The sequence below is a fragment of the Anarhichas minor genome, unplaced genomic scaffold, assembly GCF_050575085.1.
Source record: "Anarhichas minor isolate MPS153535 unplaced genomic scaffold, ASM5057508v1 ptg000070l, whole genome shotgun sequence".
In the NCBI taxonomy this organism is placed as follows: Eukaryota; Metazoa; Chordata; class Actinopteri; order Perciformes; family Anarhichadidae; genus Anarhichas; species Anarhichas minor.
Genome location: NW_027466516.1, coordinates 113,679 through 135,693, shown reverse-complemented (window position 1 = coordinate 135,693; position 22,015 = coordinate 113,679). Strand labels below are relative to the sequence as shown.

Here is a 22,015-nt window from a genome sequence, read left to right as displayed (position 1 = left end):
ATAAATATATTTATATTTAAATATAAATATATTTATATTTATATATAAATATATTTATATTTAAATATAAATATATTTATATTTAAATATAAATATATTTATATATTTATATATTTATATATAAATATATTTATATATAAATATATTTATATATAAATATATTTATATATAAATATATTTATATATAAATATATTTATATATAAATATATTTATATATTTATATATTTATATATTTATATATAAATATATTTATATATAAATATATTTATATATAAATATATTTATATATAAATATATATATATATAAATATATTTATATATAAATATATAAATATATATTTATATATTTATATATAAATATATATTTATATTTAATTAGAGAATTATTTATATATATATATACATACATACATACATACACACACATTCATTCATTCTCAACATTTGTGTTACGGAGGGGGCGGAGCCTAAAGTGTGACATCAGCACCAGAGACTGAACTAAAGTGATGGACTGAGTTATTGTTTCTTCTTCGTGCCTCTTGGATGACTGTAGACCTCGTTAGATCTAAAGCCTGAAACTCATCAAACTGTATTTAAATGTCCAGTAAAACCAGTGCACAACAACAGCTGTTTGCACAAACACAGTGTGAAGGAGTGATTATTTCTGTCTTCAAACAGGAAGTGAACTATCTGACCCGTTTACAAGGGACTGGATCGTTGTAAAGTACCGGGTAGATCTGTTGAACGGTAGACCTGTAGATCTGTTGAACGGTAGACCTGTAGACAGGTAGACCCAGAAGTCATAAGTGCATCTCCTTTAAACAAGCATCTAAGAGCATAAACCAGAGCAAAGGTACAGAAACAAACTAGTATGAATACAATAAGTGGTGAGTGGAAGGCTCAGGGTAGTACTTCTTGAAGAGGTGAGTCTTCAGCCTGATGAAAGATGGGCAGCGACTCTGCCGTCCTGACGTCAGTGGGAAGTTCATTCCACCACTGTGGGGCCAGGACGAAACCGGGTCGATCGGCCGCAGGGACCTCTGAGCGACGGGGCAACCGATCGCCCCGAGGCAGCAGAGCGAAGTGGTCGGGCGGGGGTGTAGGGCTTGACCGTGGCCTGGAGATAGGAAGGAGCTGTTCCTTCCACTGCCCTGTAGGCTAGCACCAGAGTCTTACACTGGATGCTCTTACAGGGAGCCAGTGTAGAGAACGGAGAAGGGAAGATGTGTGGGAGAACTTGGGGCGATTGAACACCAGGCGAGCTGCAGCTTTCTGGACAAGCTCCAGAGGTCTGATGGCTGATGGCTGACGCCAGGGCTCCGGCAAGTAGAGAGTTGCAGTTCAGGCGGGAGATGACAAGAGCCTGGATGAGCACCTGCGCCGTCTCGTCAGTGAGGAAGGGGCGAATCCTCCTGATGTTGTAGAGCAGGAATCTGCAGGAGCGTGTAACCGATGCAATGTTTGCTGAGAACGACAGTTGGTCATCCAGGGTCACACCCAGGTTCCTCGCAGTCCGAGTTGGCGTCACCGCAAGGAGGGCTGTCTCTGTCGAGTGACCCACTTTGAACCCGGACTGGTGGGGGTCCAAGAGGCTGTTCTGGTGGAAATAGGAAGACAGTTGATTAAAGACAAGTTCAAGTGTTTAGGATAGAAAGGGTAGAAGAGAAACCGGTCTGAAGTTCTTGACATCAGAGGGTTCAAGTGATGGTTTCTTCAGAAGGGAGGTGACTCTGGCAGTCTTGAAAGCTGTGGGAAAGCATCCTGAAACTAGAGATGTGTTGATGAGGTGGGTGAGGAAAGGAAGGGTTCAGTCGCAATAGACTGAAGAAGAGGAGAGGGGATCGGGTCAAGGGAGCACGTGGTGAGGCGGTTAGATGTAACAAGGTTGAAGACCTCGTTAGGGGAGAGGGGAGCCAGATAGAGTAAGATGGGGCATGGAGAGGGGAGGGAGAGCTGAGGGGGAAGAGCTAGAGAGGGAGAGGGTGGACAGGGAGAAGGGGGCTGAGTGAAGGAGGATTTGATATCATTTACCTTCTTGTCATAGAAGTGTAAACTCATAAAAGTCATAGTATAGTATGTCGTAAAAAGTCATTAAAAAGTCATAGTATAGACCAGGGGTCCCTAATAGGTTGACCGCGGTCCGGGTCCGGACCCAGACGCCGTTGCATCCGGACCCAGGTCCTAAAACCGATCGATAATTGAGAATTATTCAATTTTGACGGAGCGCTTCTATTTTAACCGGCGCAGCTTTTTCAGGCTTTACGGCACTTGTTCAGCGGTGCAAATAGTATTCTGTATTCTGACAAGTTTCCTGACTCGAGTGAGATGTTCATACAGCGTGACACACGGGGCTGAGACGAGGAAGCAGAAGGGAGAGCAGGAACAAGGCGCGAGTCAGAGAAGTTATCTCACATGACGCTCTCCAAAGAGAGAAAAGTGTTCAGAGAGACCAGAGTCTTTAACCAAGAATGAACAGACTCTTATAGGTTAATTCCTCTCTAAGATCCTTGCAGTCACAAATCAGTTGTGTGACTTTCATTGTTACAATAGTTTATTTGAGGATTTTCAGTCAGGACTTAGAAAGCATCATAGCACAGAGACAGCTCTGGTGAAAATAACTAATGACCTTCTAACTGCATCAGACAAAGGACTAGTCTCTGTTCTTGTCCTGTTAGACCTTAGTACTATAGACCATTACATCCTGTTGCAGAGACTAGAATATTATATTGGCATCAAAGGAACCGCACTGAACTGGTTTAAGTCCTATTTATCAGATCGATCTCAGTTTGTAAACGATGAAACCTCGAACGTCAGTTATGGAGTTCCACAAGGTTCTGTGCTTGGACCAATTTTATTCCCCTTATATATGCTTCCTTTAGGCAATATTATCAGAAAACACTCCATAAACTTTCATTGTTATGCAGATGATACTCAGTTATATATATTGATCAAGATGAAACCAACCAGCTCGCTAAACTTCAAGCCTTAAGGACATGACATAACCTGATGAGCTGCAACTTCCTGATGTTAAACTCAGACTAAAGTGAAGTTATTCTACTAGAAACCAGTTATCTAATGTTATAGTTTCTCTGGTATCCAGCAGCACCGTAAAGAATCTCTGAGTTATCTTTGATCAGGATTTGTCTTTTAACTCTCATAAAATCTTTTTTCACTTTCGTAACATTTAAAAAATCAGACACATCCTGTCTTCCTGTCGCATTTGTTACTTCTTGAATCAGAATCAGAACCGTTTATTGCCATGGTATGTTGAACATACAAGGAATTTGACGTGACGGGAAGTGCAAACATTTAACAATCAACAACAATCAGTGCAAGTAGAAACATATTAAAATTTACAAGAGATATAAAATAAAGTGAAATCTAAAATAGTGCACAAACGAACAGATAACAGGACTATAAACAACGAACAGATAACAGGACTATAAACAAGTGAGATGTAGGTGTAGTGTAAAAGTGTTGAGTGTAATAGAAGGGATGCAGGGGAGTGACCGGTGGGAATTTGTCCTGGGGATGACAGAGTCAGTGGGGGTCCCGGGCTCTGTTAATGAGCCCGACTGCGGATGGAAAGAAGCTGTTTTTGTGGCGTGAGGTCTTGGTCCTGATGGATCTCAGCCTTCTGCCAGATGGGAGGGGCACGAACAGTTCATGTCCAGGGTGAGAGGGGTCGGCTACAATCCTTCTTGCTCGCTTCAGGGTCCTTGAAGTGAACAAGTCCTGAAGGGACGACAGATTGCAGCCAATCACCCTCTCAGCAGAGAGAATGATCCGCTGCAGTCTGCCCTTGTTCTTGGCAGTGGCTGCAGCGTACCAGACCGTGATGGAGGAGCAGAGGATGGACTCAATGATGGCTGTGTAGAAGTGCACCATCATTGTCTTTGGCAGGTTGAACTTCTTCAGCTGCCTCAGGAAGTACATCCTCTGCTGAGCCTTCTTTGTGATGGAGCTGATGTTCAGCTCCCACTTGAGGTCCTGGGTTATGATGGAGCCCAGGAAGAGGAAGGACTCCACAGCGTCAAAGGGGGAGTCACACAGGGAGATAGTGTGAGTCACACAGGGAGATAGTGTGAGTCACACAGGGTGATAGAGGGAGTCACACAGGGTGATAGGGGGAGTCACACAGGGAGATAGGGGGAGTCACACAGGGAGATAGGGGGAGTCACACAGGGAGATAGGGGGAGTCACACAGGGTGATAGGGGGAGTCACACAGGGAGATAGGGGGAGTCACACAGGGAGATAGGGGGAGTCACACAGGGTGATAGGGGGAGTCACACAGGGTGATAGGGGGAGTCACACAGGGTGATAGGGGGAGTCACACAGGGAGATAGGGGCATGTGGGGCTGCATTCTTCCTGAAATCCACAACCATCTCCACTGTCTTTTGAGCGTTGAGCTCTAGGTTGTTCAGACTGCACCAGGTCACCAGATGGTCAGTCTCCCACCTGTAGGCAGACTCATCCCCACCAGAGATGAGTCCAATGAGGGTGGTGTCATCCGCAAACTTCAGGAGCTTGACGGACTGGTGACTGGAGGTGCAGCTGTTTGTGTACAGGGAGAAGAGCAGAGGGGAAAGAACATAGCCTTGGGGGGAACCGGTGCTGATGATCTGGGAGGCTGAGACGTGTTTTCCCAGCTTGACGTGCTGCTTCCTGTCAGACAGGAAGTCTGTGATCCACTTGCAGGTGGAGTCGGGCACCTGCAGCTGGGAGAGCTTGTCATGCAGCAGAGACGGGATGATGGTGTTGAAGGCAGAGCTGAAGTCCACAAACAGGACTAGATTACTGTGATTCCTTATTATCAGGCTGCTCTCAGAAGTCTCTTAAATCTCTCCAGTTGATCCAGAATGCTGCAGCTCGTGTATGCTATGAGTGTTTAAATGTTTAAATGTACAGCAGCTAATTAGCCGATTGTACTGAAGAATATCACACAGTTAACTTAGTTAAGCTGGAGCTGCGAAAGTCAGACAACAGATACGCTGGAGACAGGAAGTGAGACAACACGCTTACCGTAACATGTCAGTACCTGTTGTGGTCTCTGTGAATCCAGTGCAACCAGTTGGAATCCAGGGAAACCAGTGTTGTGGTCTCTATAGATCCAGTTTATAGCCTGAGGAGGATGAGCTAAAACCAGCTGGTTGATCAGCTGGTTAACTAATGAATCTATTTAACATAATATATGTAAGATATGTTTAATGTTAATATCACTATTATTATTCCTTACTGCTCTCAAGGTCATGTGTGAAAAAAACATTTTTTAAATGAATTCCTTTTCACGTTTTTTTAGATATGACATAATCATGTGATTAACATTTTAACTAAAATTATAAGAAGAACAAGACACTTAATTTGGTGACACACTTATTTCCTTTTTAATTTTTCTAACAATATGTGAAGATCAACATAACCAGAAACACTACAAACCGCTCAGGAGCCTTGTTTACCTCAAACATCCTCAGCTTCACTTATCACAGAAACAAACGAGTCAGCGAACGCTTCACAGCCCGTTAGTGGAACAGAAAGGTAAGCGAACGCTTCACAGCCCGTTAGTGGAACAGAGAGGTAAGCGAACGCTTCACAGCCCGTAAGGAACAGAGAGGTAAGTGTACGCCTCACAGAAACAAACAGATATGGAGGAAGACGTGGATTGAACCTGTGGGAACAGCCGCTTTCGTTTGCCACAGCTGCAGTAAAACTTAAAGGAACAGTTCAACATTTCTCTGTCTCCTCCAGAGTCTGTTCTCATTCGCAGGGCATCAAATAACGGAGCACAGCCCTCAGGAACTATGAGGGGTTCAGTATCAACACTTCGACATGCGGACTGGAGGAGCCGGGGATTGAAGCACCGAGCGCAGGAGGACTTTCGCACAGGAGACCTCTGTTTGTGAAACCTCTGTGAAACCAAGTCAACGTTGATTTATTTTACTGTAGTTGTGTTACGTAACTTCTGGATTTTTACTAACGCCAGTTGTGTAACAAGCGTAGGTGTTTTATGTAAAACATAGTTATTTTAACCCAACCATAATCTTTCCTTGAGCCTAAACATACTAGTTACTCGTGTTAATATTAATTATTGTAAAGGCAAATTAGGATTCTTGGGCATTTCAGCCCGCAGTCTTTAAATATTCATCTATCATGTCTATTCTTGACTGATTAAAACTGATGTAGTTAAGAATCATGAGACTTTATCTATTATTTGTATAGATTCACTCCCTTTCCTTCTCTGTTGATATTCTCCACACCTGCTGGCTGAGGCTGGGCTCCCCCGCAAATATTCATTCTTTTGGGATTCAATTTTTTTTCTGCCGCGGAAAGTTCCAGGAATACATATTGTAACATCCCGTTAGCTTCCTGATGTCTCTGTGTGTGTGTGTGTTTCCCCTGATTACACTCATCCTACTCACCTGCCCAGTCCACCCAGCTGCCTTCAATCTCCTCATCACCCCACACATATATACTCCCCTGCTTTCCCTGTTCTGGTGGTGCGATCGTCCTTGTTTGTTCCCTGTCTGTTCCTTGACTGTGCCTCCCTCGTGTTTGTTCGATGTTCCAGAGTTTACTCCTGGTTGGTACCTTTGCCTTTTTGTTTTCTGTTTTGGATTTATGCCTGCTCCGTTGGAGTTGCTTTCAGTTTTTGTTTATGACTTTTTAAGTAAAGAAACCTTATTTTTCAACTTCACCTCGTCTCCAGTGTCTGTCTGCGCTTGAGTCTCAGATCTGCCACCTCGGACGTGACACATATGGTGTGTGATATAATAATAGTAATAATAATAACTTGTATAGCACCTTAAAAACAGACTTTTACAAAGTGCTTTGACAGACAAAGCAAGGCAATAAAACAACAGAATGCTCAACAGTGAGGCCCAACAAAGCAAGACAAGCAGCCTGATCTCCTTAGGCAGGTCGTTCTAATGCAGAGGGGTCCTGATGGCAAAAACACGGTCACCTTTTGTTTGAGCCTCGGCTTTGGAACAACCACAAGGGTCTGACCCGAGGATCTAAGGCTGCGAGCCGGCTCATACAGGCTCAACATTTCTGAAAAATCAAAAAACAGTTCTCAAAGGAACAAGGAGCCGATAGAGAGAAGCCAGGATTGGGGTGATGTCTGTTAAAACCAGTGAGAAGCCGAGCTGCTACGTTCTGAAGTACTTGGAGGTGAGAAATGGACTTTGGTTGACGCCAGAGACAAGGGAGCTACAGTCAAGTCTTATGAAAGTGATATGAAATATAATAAACACAAAAATCACTGTTTAGTTATCATCATCTGTCTTCCATCCTATAGTCCTTCGGCCAGACCCGGTACTGCCAAAGTGCTTCACCTTTCCAAATGAGCAGTGCCCGGACATTACAAATATAACACCTCTGCTGTTAAATGAGACAAGGAATAGTTTACAAAATGGATGTTTGTCCCCTACTAGACTAAAGTTCATACATATTCTTGCATGTATTCACGATTGTTCTTCATTTCAATGACTTGGTGAAGTCTGGAATAGATTGGTGCTACCTGTTTCCTTCTGATTCCAGCAATCTGCTAACAGTGTGTGTCGCAGGATCTTAACTGTGAAGAAAGTACTTGCAAGCATCCTTGCAAAAGCAAAGTGCAAGTGGCTCAAGAGACGGAATCTAAGAGAGCAGCTCAACATGCCCTGAGTACATCTAGGACTTGTAACCCCTGGTGCTTCACTGAATTCCCTCTAGGCATTGTCCAAGTCAACAAATCAACCAAAAAGGCAAACGCTGGGTTGGCTGGAGCCTTCTTTTCCTGATGAGAAAGGAGAACTCCTCTATACAGACTGTCCATGATGGAACTTCCCAAAGAAAATCTGTCCCTCAAAGCTAGACCCAGACATTTAAGTGCTCAAGATGGTACAGCCAAAGCAGCCATCAAATTAAGAGGGAACCTCAAGAGTAGATGTTTCTCAAGCATGGCATCTGAGCTCAAACCACAAGCAGAATGTTCGACCATTCCAGAAAAGCACGTTGTCTTCCTGTACTATTCACTCACAGGTTCTAATGAGGCTGATTTTCTCCTATCATTTGGCCATGAAATAGAAAACACAGTGACATGCGGAAAGATTAAGCCTTCCAAGCCCATCGTTCTGCCATTCAGTGTAAAGTCAAGTAGGATGATAACTATACTCAACCGACTTGGTTACAGTGTGACCAGTCTTGGATCTGCTAACATGAAATTGTGTGCGTTCCTGAAAAATGTTAAGCTGCAGAGATGAACTGTCAAATGGACTGACATGCACAAACGTGTGCATGTTTCATAACTGCAGAATGATCGAGGACCTGACTTTAAAGTCGGGTGTCAGATGGCAGTTTGAGGAGTGACAGTGTGGTGATTTGAATTGGCTTTGGTCAAGGTGAAAATGTGTAAATGTGTAATGTTCTAAGACTTTGCCACAGATGGTGCCAAGAAGTGATATTTGGGGCAGTAAGCAGTTTATGACAAAGAAATGAGAACTGTCGGAACAATGGGCCGTCAGAAAAATGAGCCATTACAACAATGCGCCGTTGGAACAATGTGCCGTCAAAAAAATGTGCCGTCGGAACAATGAGCCATCGGAACAATGTGCCTGTCGGAACAATGGGCTATTAGAACAATAGGTCGTCAGAACAATAGTCCATCAGAACAATGTGCCGTAGGAACAATGAGCCATCAGAACAATGTGCCGTCAGAAAAATATGCTGTCGGAACAATGAGCCATCGGAACAATGGGCCTGTCGGAACAATGGGTTATTAGAACAATAGCTCGTCAGAACAATAGGCCATCAGAGTAATGTGCCGTCGGAACAATGGGCCTGTCAGAACAATGGGCTGTCAGAACAATGCGCCGTCAGTACAATGGGCCTGTCGAAACAATGGGCTGTCAGAACAATGCGCCTGCGGAACAATGGGCCTGTTGGAACAATGGGCTGTTAGAACAATGGGCCGTCAGAACAATTGGCTGTCTGAACAATGGGTCGTTGGAAAATGGGCCATCAGTACAATGGGCCGGTGGAACAATGGGCCCGTCGGAACAATAGGCTGTTAGAACAATGGGTCGTCAGCACAATGGGCTGGCGGAACAATGGGTCGGAGGAACCATGGGTCGTCAGAACAATGCGCCGTCAGTACAATGGGCCATCAGAAACAATGGGCCTGTCGAAACAATGCACCGTCAGAACAAATGGGCTGTCAGAACAATGCGCCGGCGGAACAATGGGCCTGTCGGAAAAATTGGCTGTCTGAACAATGGGTCGTTGGAACAATGGGCCGTCAGTACAATGGGCCGGTGGAACAATGGGCCTGTCGGAACAATAGGCTGTTAGAACAATGGTCCGTCAGCACAATGGGCCGGTGGAACAATGGGCCTGTCGGAACAATAGGCTGTTAGAACAATGGGCCGTCAGCACAATGGGCCGTCAGAACAATTGGCCGTTGGAACAATAGCCCTGTCAGAACAATGGGCTTTTAGAACAATGGGTCATCAGAACAATGAGCCATCAGTACAATGGGCCTGTCAGAAGAATGGGCCGTCAGAACAATGCGCCGTCAGTACAATGGGCTGGACGAACCATGGGTCGTCAGAACAATGGGCTGTCAGAACAATGTGCCGTCAGTACAATGGGCCGTCGGAACAATGGGCCTGTCGAAACAATGCGTCATCAGAACAATGCGTCATGAGAACAATGGGCCATCAGAACAATGGGCCGTCAGAACAATGCGCCGTCAGAACAATGCGCCGTAAGTACAATGGGCCAGCGGAACAATGGGTCGTCAGAACAATAGGCCTGTTGGAACAATGGGCACAAAGGTAAAACTGAAACATCCAAACTGGTGAAAACAGGAGATGATTTAATAAAATGTCAGACTTTCCCTTTAAACTGGAAGTTTTTATGTTATAATATTAAAATAGACTGTCATCAGTGCAAACAGCAGGTGGTACTGTTTAGTGCAGGAAGCTCTCTGTAGGCCAGTTAGCTACAGCAGAAATTAAGTTTTCTGCTGTTCAAGCTTCAAGTCAGAAACGGGAAGTAACACATCTTTAATAAAGAAACAGTAAGGTTCAAAGACTGCAGCTTTAAGTCCCTCATCACTGTCATCCACTTGAGTCTCTGATATCAGTATCTGCTAATGTTAACTACCTTTGATCATGGACACCCTGATACAGTATTTTATAATCCATTAAAATAACCCAAAATATCAATTTGAATAGGTTTTCACTTTTAAACTGTGCAGATAAAATATCTTAAAACGTTCAAGGTTTTAAGGTATTTAACAAAGAAAGAATAATATAATGAGATGATTTAAATTAATTAAATGCTCTTTTAAGTGTAAAAAAACATTTGCAAAGGGACTATTAATAGATCAATTAATGGATTGTAATCTACTAAAATATTTTAATAGATTATCTCACCACAGTCTAAGAATAAAAACCTTAAAAGCAATTTAATAGAAACAAAGAGTTCAATCCCATTCAAATGTACCAAATAGCATAAAATAAATACATAAATTGAATAAAATGTATGCTCTGTGGTCGATTTCACACTGTGCAGATAATCCATTAATGAACTATATTTGGGTCAAACAAATGAATATGCACCTTCGTTGATAGATGGAGGTTCCTTCATTAAAGAGTACCTGTATTGTCCCATAGAACATGACAGTGATGTCGCTTTTCTCCACACAAAGTACTTATTGCATCAACATTTCTTTAGGTGAGCCGTGAACACATCTTTGAAGGTCTGTCTGCGGCTGGTTCTCTTTTGTTTGGTGGTGCGTTCACTGGCTGTAGTTCTCTGATTCAGCCTCACAGTGAATCTTGTTTCTACAGAAGTTCCTGAAACCACGTCCCCACTTTAGAGTCACAGCGGCCATTTCAAACAGTCTGAGGATCAGCGGATGAGGATTACTCAAAGATTGAAAAACTACTGTTACTAAAACGTGAGTGTTTCAGATGAAATGAAAAGTCATGAGATCAGCAGCAACAGATCAACCAACAGCTTAAATCAAGCAGAAACTTCATTAAAACATATTAGTTAACTTATAAACACATGCCTCTGGATGCGTTAAGGGTTATTTCAAAGCATGTTTCTATTGTTGTCAAATCTTTCTGTTGTTTCATGTCAAATATGGTGAAAGATGTTACTTTGGTGTAAACAGCACCACCTTTCCACCAAATCAAAACCCACCTGTTCAAAACTGCTTTTAATGTGTGACCAATATCGTGTATTTTATGTTTTTAGTGTATTGCTTTTATATATGATGATTTTAATGTAAAGTGTCTTTGAGTATTATGAAAAGCGCTATATAAATAAAATGTATTATTATTATTATTATTAAACCAGGGCTACATTTAGGGTCCTCTCTTGTTCCTTATTTACATAAAGTGTCTCCAAATGTTTGTAAAGTGACAAAATATTATATTTTACTTTCTGACTTCCGTAACCGGCCGAGACCGTGTGAATCCAACTTACTATGAAATGAGAATCCCATAAAATCGTCTTATTTAACCTTTGAAACAACACTGAATATCCAGCAAGACTCATTTTCAGGAGCTTATTGTCGAGATTTAAGTTGTATTATTATTCATTTAGCATTCAGTTATTTAACATGTTTACAGGATTCATCAGATTATGTTGAGTGCAGTGTTGCACTTTAATTTAGACGCACCTTATGGTTTCAATTAAGGTTTGAACAATAAATATATTTATGGAATATTATACATTGATATACAATTCTTTTGTTAATGCTTTTTGGATCATCAATATAAGGGATTATGTTTATTCTACTGTGTTAACATACGATATTAAAATTGTTAAATGTTCCATGATTTATTTCCAAATCTGCAGTGAACCACAAACTTACTTTAATAATCAATGTCCTTTTAATCGGGATATAATCCATTCATTAATCTGTCAACAGAATCTAGTAAATACCAAACATGTGATTTTATTAATGATCAGTATCCTCTCCTGTTGAAGTTATGATATGATAAACAAACAGTTGAAGGTCTTGTTGTGCTCGTATTAAAAGTCTCCCTTCAGTGACTCACTGAGTCTCTGTAATGTACAAATACATTAGTATTCGTATACTTATCTCTACAGCTGAATGAATTACCTCTTTGTGGCTTTATTGTCACATACGAGTGAATTTGTGTTTAACTTTGGCATTTCAAAATAAAACCTATTGGCTGTTTAAAATGGCCACCGTGTGGTGAGAGTCACATGACCAGTACAGACAGCATCACCTCTGACTGGTCAGTCTGCTGTGGAGGGGCCGGACTTTGGACAGGACTTTGTGAGGCGGGTCCGTCATGGTCGTCACGCACTTCGTGTTGGCAGGGAAGGGCGTTACCGGGGCTATGGTGGGCGGGGCGATTGCTGTTGTCGTAGTTGTTGTCGTCGTGGTAACTGCAGGCGGGTTGTCGGTTACTGTGGCGACAGGTTTGGCCAGAGTGGTCTGGATCTCAGCCCTCCTGGCGAGAGCCGTCCTCAGCTTCTCCCTCATCTGGTCGATCTGTTCCTGCAGCTCCTGCAGCTCACCAGGCCGGGGGGGCGGGGGTGCTACAGCAACAGAAGGAGGCGCAGAGGTATCGGGTTGGGCAGAGGAGAAAGCAGAAGAGGAGGATGATGCGGGTCGGGAAAGGAGCAGGCTGGCAAGTGAAGCCGCTGGTCCTCCGTTCTCACACAGTCTGCTGTTTGGCCCCGCCTTTGGCTTGGCTGGTAACTGCCCTTCAGATTTGGCCCCGCCTCCCTTGGCGTCAGACGTAGCGATGCGAGCGAGCAGGCGGCGAGTGTTCAGGGTCTCCAGGTTAAAGTGGACTTGTTTGAAGTCTCGGGCATCCTTAGCGGCGGCTTTACTGGCCTCATTGTTCCACTTGGCCGAGGCTCCGGGGGCCGGCGGAGCAGGGGGGCCGGAGGGGGGCTGAGGCTTCTCGAGGTTACAGCTGAACAGAAACAGAGTCACAGTTCATTCTTTACATTGGAAACAGCAGTTTATAAGAAGAAGCTTGTGATACGGTCATGAGCTCCAGAACAAGTGGACCTTGAGTTGAGATTATTTTGTAGCAGCTTCACTTTGAATGTTGACCTCATCACCTTTGATATCTAAACTGCACGGTAAAATAAACATGTTGATGACATCAGACATAAGACCAACCTTTTCTCTTTCTCAGCTCGCTGCCTCTTTACGTCTTCATACGTCATGTTCAGAGCTCGATGGATTTTCTGCCAAACACACAGAAACATTTTCCTCTGAACAGGAACAACATCAGAATCATCAATGAGCTGTTAGGGTTACACAGTAACGTTGTAATGTTTCAAGAGATTAATGGTCCTCTGCACCTCCTCAACACTCTTTAGAACCTCTTCTATCACCTCAACACGTCCTCTGCACCTCCTCAACACTCTTTAGAACCTCTTCAATCACCTCAACACGTCCTCTGCACCTCCTTAACTCTTTAGAACCTCTTCAATCACCTCAACACGTCCTCTGCACCTCCTTAACACGTTAGAACCTTTTCAATCACCTCAACACGTGATCTGCACCTCCTTAACTATTTAGAACCTTTTCAATCACCTCAACACTTTCTCTGCACCTCCTTAACTCTCTTCAGAACTGTTATATCACTTCAACATGTCCTCTGCACCTCCTTAACTCTTTAGAACCTCTTCAATCACCTCAACACGTCCTCTGCACCTCCTTAACTCGTTAGAACCTTTTCAATCACCTCAACACGTCATCTGCACCTCCTTAACTATTTAGAACCTCTTCAATCACCTCAACACGTTCTCTGCACCTCCTTAACTATTTAGAACCTCTTCAATCACCTCAACACGTCATCTGCACCTCCTTATCACCCTACCCAAACCTGCCGCTGCCTAAATGCCAGTTGATGGTTTTGTTGTAAACACAGTTTTGCAGCAGGAATGATGTTTTTGTCTTTTACAGTAAAACAACAACATGAATGTATAGTGAACACACACAAACACTTTCTGAGTCTAACCTGTGATGTATGCAGCCAGTATTTGAGGTTCTGTCGGCGACGGATGTGAGGCAGGACGAGTTGGTAGAAACCGTGTTCACATGCCAGAGTCAGCAACGCTCCGCCCACTCCAACGCACAACAACACGAAGAGTCCCGAAAAGTGACTGATCCCCATCTGAAGAGTCTGACAGAGAAGAAGAAGACAGTAATTAAACAACGTCCCTACCAGGGAACTTGGAGAAAGAAACGCACTTCAAAAGGAGCTCCTACAACCCTGCAGTGCCAGATGGAGAAAAGATTGGAGACCTTTTGTCATAATTGTGACTTACTCATAATTGCGCTGGTATGCTTCCATACAGATGTGACTTGTTCTGCCTCAGTAACATGTGGTGTTTCTATCAAACAGGCTGGAGTTCAGTTCATTGTGTTTACAAAGGTATCGAAGGCACTGTACCACCTCTGATGTAAACAGATGTGATTTACACGAGTAACAAGAAAGCTTGTAGAGATGAAAATAAACCTTCATATTGTTCCATCCATCCATTTTCCTCCGCTTATCCGGGGTCGGGTCGCGGTGGCAGCAGGCCAAGCAGGCTGACCCAGACCTCCCTCTCACCGGCAACATGTTCCAGCTCATTCTGGGGGATCCCGAGGCGTTCCAGGCCAGCTGGGAGATGTAATCTCTCCAGCGTGTTCTGGGTCTTCCCCGGGGTCTCTTCCCAGTTGGACATGCCTGGAAAACCTCCAGTGGGAGGCGTCCAGGAGGCATCCTAATTAGATGCCCGAACCACCTCAGCTGACTCCTTTCGACACGAAGGAGTAGCGGCTCGACTCCAAGCTCCCTCCTGATGACCGAGCTCCTTACCCTATCTCTAAGGCTGAGCCCGGCCACCCTACGGAGGAAACTCATTTCGGCCGCTTGTAGCCGCGACCTTGTCCTTTCGGTCACAACCCAGAGTTCGTGACCATAGGTGAGGGTAGGAACGTAGACCGAGTGGTAAATTGAGAGCTTTGCCTTCCGGCTCAGCTCCCTCTTCACCAAGACGGTCCGGTGCAGCGCCTGCTTTACTGCTGCAGCCGCACCGATCCGCCTGTCGATCTCCCGCTCCATCTTACCCTCACTCGTGAACAAGACCCCGAGATACTTAAACTCCTTCGCTTGAGGTAGGCACTCCGTCCCCACCTGGAGGGAGCAATCCACCGGTTTCCGGCAGAGAACCATGGCCTCAGATTTGGAGGTGCTAACTCTCATCCCCGCCGCTTCACACTCGGCTGCAAACCGCCCCAGTGAATGCTGGAGGTCATGATCCGAGGAGGCTAACAGGACCACATCATCTGCAAACAGCAGAGAGGCGATCCCGAGACCCCCGAACCTGACGTTCTCTGCCCCGAGGCTGCGCCTAGATATCATGTCCATGAAAGTCACGAACAGGACCGGTGACAAAGGGCAGGGTGTTGGCCTCCGCCAGGGCTGCCCTTCATATTGTTTATTTTGTTATATAAAACTTAAAGCCAACTCTTTGTAGGAAACCAGTCTAGAACTCTACAGCTCTATGAGCCTGTACTACATGCTAAGGCATGCTAACATAGGCATGCTAACACAAGCATGCTAACATGCACTCAAAGCTGACATATTGATGTTTAGCAGGTATGATTTTACCATGTACACCATCTGACATTAGCATGTTAGCATTAGCTAATTAGCAGTGAACAAAGCGTACAGCTGATATTGGTATTGGACACATGTTGACCTGATGATGAAAAGTGAGGCTCAATAAAGTTATTGTAGTTAATCCTGAATGATTTTTTCATTTATTGGTTTATTTGATACGGGACAGAGCACATTAATAAAAACATTTCTGTAAATATGCCAGAGTTAAAGCCAAAAGGCTATTTTTCATCTGTAGTCCCAAGAGGCAGATGTTACAAAATCAACCTAAAAACAGAAGATAAGATTAAAGTTTAAAGGTTATACAATGAACAAAGTGAGAATATTAATCTACGTACTATCATCACTCAGGAGACTCTTATACATTGTCAAGTATTAACAAGACAACACAGAGGCTCTCAAAGTCAACACACACAACGCAAATCAAATGAGGGACGACTATGTTAAAATAGAAACATGGACTAAAGACAATATTATGATGCAGCTGTTAGACACTAAAAAAGAAAGAAGAAACATTCCTTTATTAGTCCCACAGTGGGGAAATTATTCTCTGCATTTGACCCATCCCTGTATATATAGGGAGCAGTGGGCTGCCAATCACAGGCACCCGGGGAGCAGTTAGGAGTACAGTGTCTTGCTCAGGGACACTTCGACACAGGACACGGTGCAGCCGAGGATTGCCCGTTCTAAAAACGTTCTAAAAACATCCACGTCAGAGGCACAAAACATAAAAGCATGCAGAGTGTGTGAAATACATAAATCAGTCAGACACAGCTAACAACAATAAGAGACATGCATGCAGGTAGATGAGGGTCGACCAGCAAATTCAACACAGACAGACGGGCGGCAACAGACAGACGGGCGACAGCAGACAGACGGGCGACAACTGACAGACGGGCGACAACTGACAGACGGGTGACATCAGATAGACGGGTGACAACAGACAGACGGGTAACAACAGACAGACGGGTGACAGCAGATGTTATTGCCCTTTTGTTCATATAGCAGTACTTTTAAAATAAAAGTGCGCAATACACTACTTTTGAATTCATTATTAAACTTTGCCATAACAATGCGATTAATCGGGTTTAAATATTTTAATCGTTGCCCAGCACTATTATATATATATGGACGATATAGAACATAGTACTATATGTATATATATATATATATATATATATATATATATATATATATATATATATATATATATATATATATATATATATATATATATATATATATATATATATATATATATATATATATATATATATATATATAGACGATATAGAACATAGTATATGTATATCCATATATATATATCCATATATATATTAGTGCTGGGCGTTATTATCGCGTTAACGCATTCATTAATTAATGCCGACAATTAAATTATCGCGCGTTAACGCAGTTTTTTAAAATTATTATTAAGCGGACATTTTTAACACAAGAACCGGGCAGCGGCGGTGAACAGCTGTTTGTGTGGCGTCACTTCCTGCTGCTGCTGCTACCCACCCCCCTCCCCGGGTGACAAGCCCGGTCCGGAACCCCCTTCACTCGTCACCGTCGGTCCCTCCAGTCTCTCTCTCACACACACACACACACACGCTCGCCATCGTCTCGTTACAGGATCGTGACAATATCAAAAGACATATTGTGGTGTTTTTAAATGAACATATAATCACGAGAGAACAAACTGCTCTTAACTCAACTCTTTATTAGCATAACTTCCTCATGCAGGTTACTGCCACGGTACAGACTACAGGTTCCATGCTTCACCTACACTCCCCTGGGTCCTAAGTCCCTCCATGTACGGCTTCTTATCACCCTCTATGTACCAACGTACATTTATAACAAATACCACACATATTACGGTAATCAGCGTTGCATATGTGTCTGACCACAATACCACAAACATAAATGATTCATTTAAATTATTGTGTTAGAGTTTTTAAAGTATTTTGTTTGTAATATGTATAATAAGCATCATTTAGTTATCACTACTGAGAATTTAACAAACATGACGTAGATAGGTTTGCAGTTCTCAAGAAGTATATTTAAATATCATCTCTTACACACATGAAGATAAAGTTATGAACACCGGCTGAATATCTATGATCAGAATCATTATAACTATGTTATAACTGCTACTGTGTAAAGGGAATACTGCTGCTAACAAGAACCTGATGTGTTTAAAGGGTTTAAACCAAATGTTATTGCCCTTTTGTTCATATAGCAGCACTTTCAAAATAAAAGTGCACAATACACTACTTTTGAATTCATTATTGAACTTTGCGCATAACAATGAGATTAATCGCAGAAAAATTGTAATCGTTGCCCAGCACTAATATTGCTCAAGGACACATCAACATGCGACTGGCGGAGCCGGGGATCAAACTGCCGATCCTCTGATTCAAGGATGGCCCTGCTCTCCACTTAGCCACAGTCGCCCACACCCACCTTTGCCATTATTTAGATTTTACTTTCACTATAATTTGCAGAGATTTCATATAATTTTGTTTTTTAATAAATAGTAGAGAACTGAAGAAAGAGCCCTGAGATAATAATAAATAATAACAGAGCGTCCTTATGTGAGACTGACCTCAGTGACGGCGAACACTCGGTTACCACAAGGAACCACTTTGTACCACTTGTCGTGCAGCAGATCCATGTAGCCTTCAGACTTATATCTACTGATGAACTCTGAGATGTTGGAGGTCAGAGGAGAGTTCTGAGGCAGACCGATACCATAACCTGAAGAGTAAACAACAACAAACAATAAACAAAAGACCGATACCATAACCTGAAGAGTAAACAACAAACAATAAACAACAGACCGATACCATAACCTGAAGAGTAAACAACAACAAACAATAAACAACAGACCGATACCATAACCTGAAGAGTAAACAACAAACAATAAACAACAGACCGATACCATAACCTGAAGAGTAAACAACAACAAACAATAAACAACAGACCGATACCATAACCTGAAGAGTAAACAACAAACAATAAACAACAGACCGATACCATAACCTGAAGAGTAAACAACAACAAACAATAAACAACAGACCGATACCATAACCTGAAGAGTAAACAACAACAAACAATAAACAACAGACCGATACTATAACCTGAAGAGTAAACAACAAACAATAAACAACAGACCGATACCATAACCTGAAGAGTAAACAACAACAAACAATAAACAACAGACCGATACCATAACCTGAAGAGTAAATAACAACAAACAATAAACAACAGACCGATACCATAACCTGAAGAGTAAACAACAACAAACAATAAACAACAGACCGATACCATAACCTGAAGAGTAAACAATAAACAATAAACAACAGACCGATACCATAACCTGAAGAGTAATAAACAACAAATTATAAACAACAGACCGATACCACAACCTGAAGAGTAAACAATAAACAATAAACAACAGACCGATACATAACCTGAAGAGTAAATAATTAACAACAGACCGATACCATAACCTGAAGAGTAAACAACAACAAACAATAAACAACAGACCGATACCATAACCTGAAGAGTAAACAATAAACAATAAACAGACCGATACCATAACCTGAAGAGTAAACAACAACAAACAATAAACAACAGACCGATATCATAACCTGAAGAGTAAACAACAAACATTCTGATTCCTCGTGGAATCATTGATGACGAGCATTAAGAATGACGATATAGAACATAGTATATGTATATCGTCCATATATTTATTAGTGCTGGGCAAGTTAACGCGTTATTATCGCATTAACGCATTCATTAATTAACGCCGACAATTATTTTATCGCGCGTTAGCGCAGTTTTTTAATTTATTATAATTTTTTTTTATTGTTTTTTTTTATTGAAAGACAAGAGACAATACATATACATAACAACAAGAGGATGACAAGAACAGTGGGATAAAAGCCAGCAAACATCCTATAGTCAGTTGTGTATGTGTGTGTGTGTGTGTGTGTGTGTGTGTGTGTGTGTGTGTGTGTGTGTGTGTGTCCTTGAGCCTTTTGAGATGGGAAAAAATATATATATAATAATAATAATAATAATTAAAAAAACAACAACAAAAAAAACAGGTAAGTATTTTATAATTTATTATTATTGTAACAGACCATCTCATGTTTATCGTTTTGTATTGGAGATGATATGTCCCTTCAGGGTTGCCGTAGAGAAAAGGCGACTTCCGCTTCTGGTCGAGGGGGGGGGGGGGGGCAGAAATAAAGAGAGAAGCTGCACCAGCTGTTGCTCTCCCTGGAGACTACTGGACATCGCTGCGGTAAAGTCAGCAGACACTCAGATCTCCGTGGTCAACTCAGCAGACACTTAGTACATGTTAGTGCACCTATATGCTGACATTCACGGTAAACGCATTTAAACGGCACAGATCGGGAGCGAGCGAAGGACTTTGAAATTTAGCGGAAAGATTAACGTGAGACAACATCCGGTTTCTTCAGACGAACATCCGGTTTTCAGAATAAGATACCAACAAAGTATGAATTATATTCACATTAAGTATAAAACATGCTACATGCATCTCGTGAACCAAATGTTATTGACCTTTTGTTCATATAGCAGTACTTTTAAAATAAAAGTGCGCAATACACTACTTTTGAATTCATTATTGAACTTTGCCATAACAATGAGATTAATCGCGATTAAATATTTAAATCGTTGCCCAGCACTAATATATATATATGGACGATATAGAACATAGTATATGTATATATAGACGATATACTGGATACTGTGGAGTGTACAGAATGTGTGTTTTCAGCAGAGTGTCTGCAGGAGGAAGAAGCTCAGAGTGAATCTTTAAACTGCTAAACTGTCTGCAGGGAGACGGTTCTGATAATCTGATTGGTGGAGATGTGGTTGATGATGAAACTTCATGAAACACGTTTCAATAGAAAGCTGATGGAACTGAGAGGGAGAAAAACCCAGAACGACATGTTTGTACTTCGATATCTGAGGACAACACATTAACCACGGCAACTAGAACTCTAAATGTCCTCACAAAGACACAAACACGGCTCACACACAAACACTACGTCTCACCTTCGATTGCAAACGGTTTCCCGACTGTTGCAAGTTTACAATCAGCGTCGATGGAAACCTCGTAATCCAGAAGAGCTTTATCCATGATGAAGGCATCAAGGAGAGGAGGATCTGTCCTTCAACACAGAGCAACAAGGTTACTACATGATGAAGGCATCAAGGAGAGGAGGATCTGTCCTTCAACACAGAGCAACAAGGTTACTACATGATGAAGGCATCAAGGAGGGGAGGATCTGTCCTTCAAAACAGAGCAACAAGGTTACTACATGATGAAGGCATCAAGGAGAGGAGGATCTGTCCTTCAACACAGAGCAACAAGGTTACTACATGATGAAGGCATCAAGGAGGGGAGGATCTGTCCTTCAAAACAGAGCAACAAGGTTACTACATGATGAAGGCATCAAGGAGAGGAGGATCTGTCCTTCAACACAGAGCAACAAGGTTACTACACGATGAAGGCATCAAGGAGAGGAGGATCTGTCCTTCAACACAGAGCAACAAGGTTACTACACGATGAAGCCATCAAGGAGAGGAGGATCTGTCCTTCAACACAGAGCAACAAGGTTACTACACGATGAAGGCATCAAGGAGAGGAGGATCTGTCCTTCAACACAGAGCAACACGGTTACTACACGATGAAGGCATCAAGGGGAGGAGGATCTGTCCTTTAACACAGAGCAACACGGTTACTACACGATGAATGCATCAAGGAGAGGAGGATCTGTCCTTCAACACAGAGCAACAAGGTTACTACACGATGAAGGCATCAAGGAGAGGAGGATCTGTCCTTCAACACAGAGCAACACGGTTACTACACGATGAAGGCATCAAGGAGAGGAGGATCTGTCCTTCAACACAGAGCAACAAGGTTACTACACGATGAATGCATCAAGGAGAGGAGGATCTGTCCTTCAACACAGAGCAACAAGGTTACTACACGATGAAGGCATCAAGGAGAGGAGGATCTGTCCTTCAACACAGAGCAACAAGGTTACTACACGATGAAGCCATCAAGGAGAGGAGGATCTGTCCTTCAACACAGAGCAACACGGTTACTACACGATGAAGGCATCAAGGGGAGGAGGATCTGTCCTTCAACACAGAGCAACACGGTTACTACACGATGAAGGCATCAAGGGGAGGAGGATCTGTCCTTCAACACAGAGCAACAAGGTTACTACACGATGAAGGCATCAAGGAGAGGAGGATCTGTCCTTCAACACAGAGCAACAAGGTTACTACACGATGAAGGCATCAAGGAG

The 22,015-nt window shown here is 42.6% G+C and overlaps 1 protein-coding gene across 1 annotated transcript in view; it reads right to left on the bottom strand.

The window, feature by feature from the left end:
- Nucleotides 1-12,247: 12,247 nt before the first annotated feature.
- The window catches only part of grin3bb (glutamate receptor, ionotropic, N-methyl-D-aspartate 3Bb), a 35,981-nt gene continuing 26,213 nt past the window's right edge, over nt 12,248-22,015 (bottom strand). Inside the window, exons 5-9 of the mRNA XM_076079097.1 lie at nt 20,754-20,869; nt 18,265-18,416; nt 14,010-14,174; nt 13,163-13,230; nt 12,248-12,950 (exon numbers count right to left, since the gene is read on the bottom strand). Coding sequence (XP_075935212.1) covers nt 12,248-12,950; nt 13,163-13,230; nt 14,010-14,174; nt 18,265-18,416; nt 20,754-20,869 — 1,204 coding nt within the window. The remainder of the gene's footprint in view (nt 12,951-13,162; nt 13,231-14,009; nt 14,175-18,264; nt 18,417-20,753; nt 20,870-22,015) is intronic.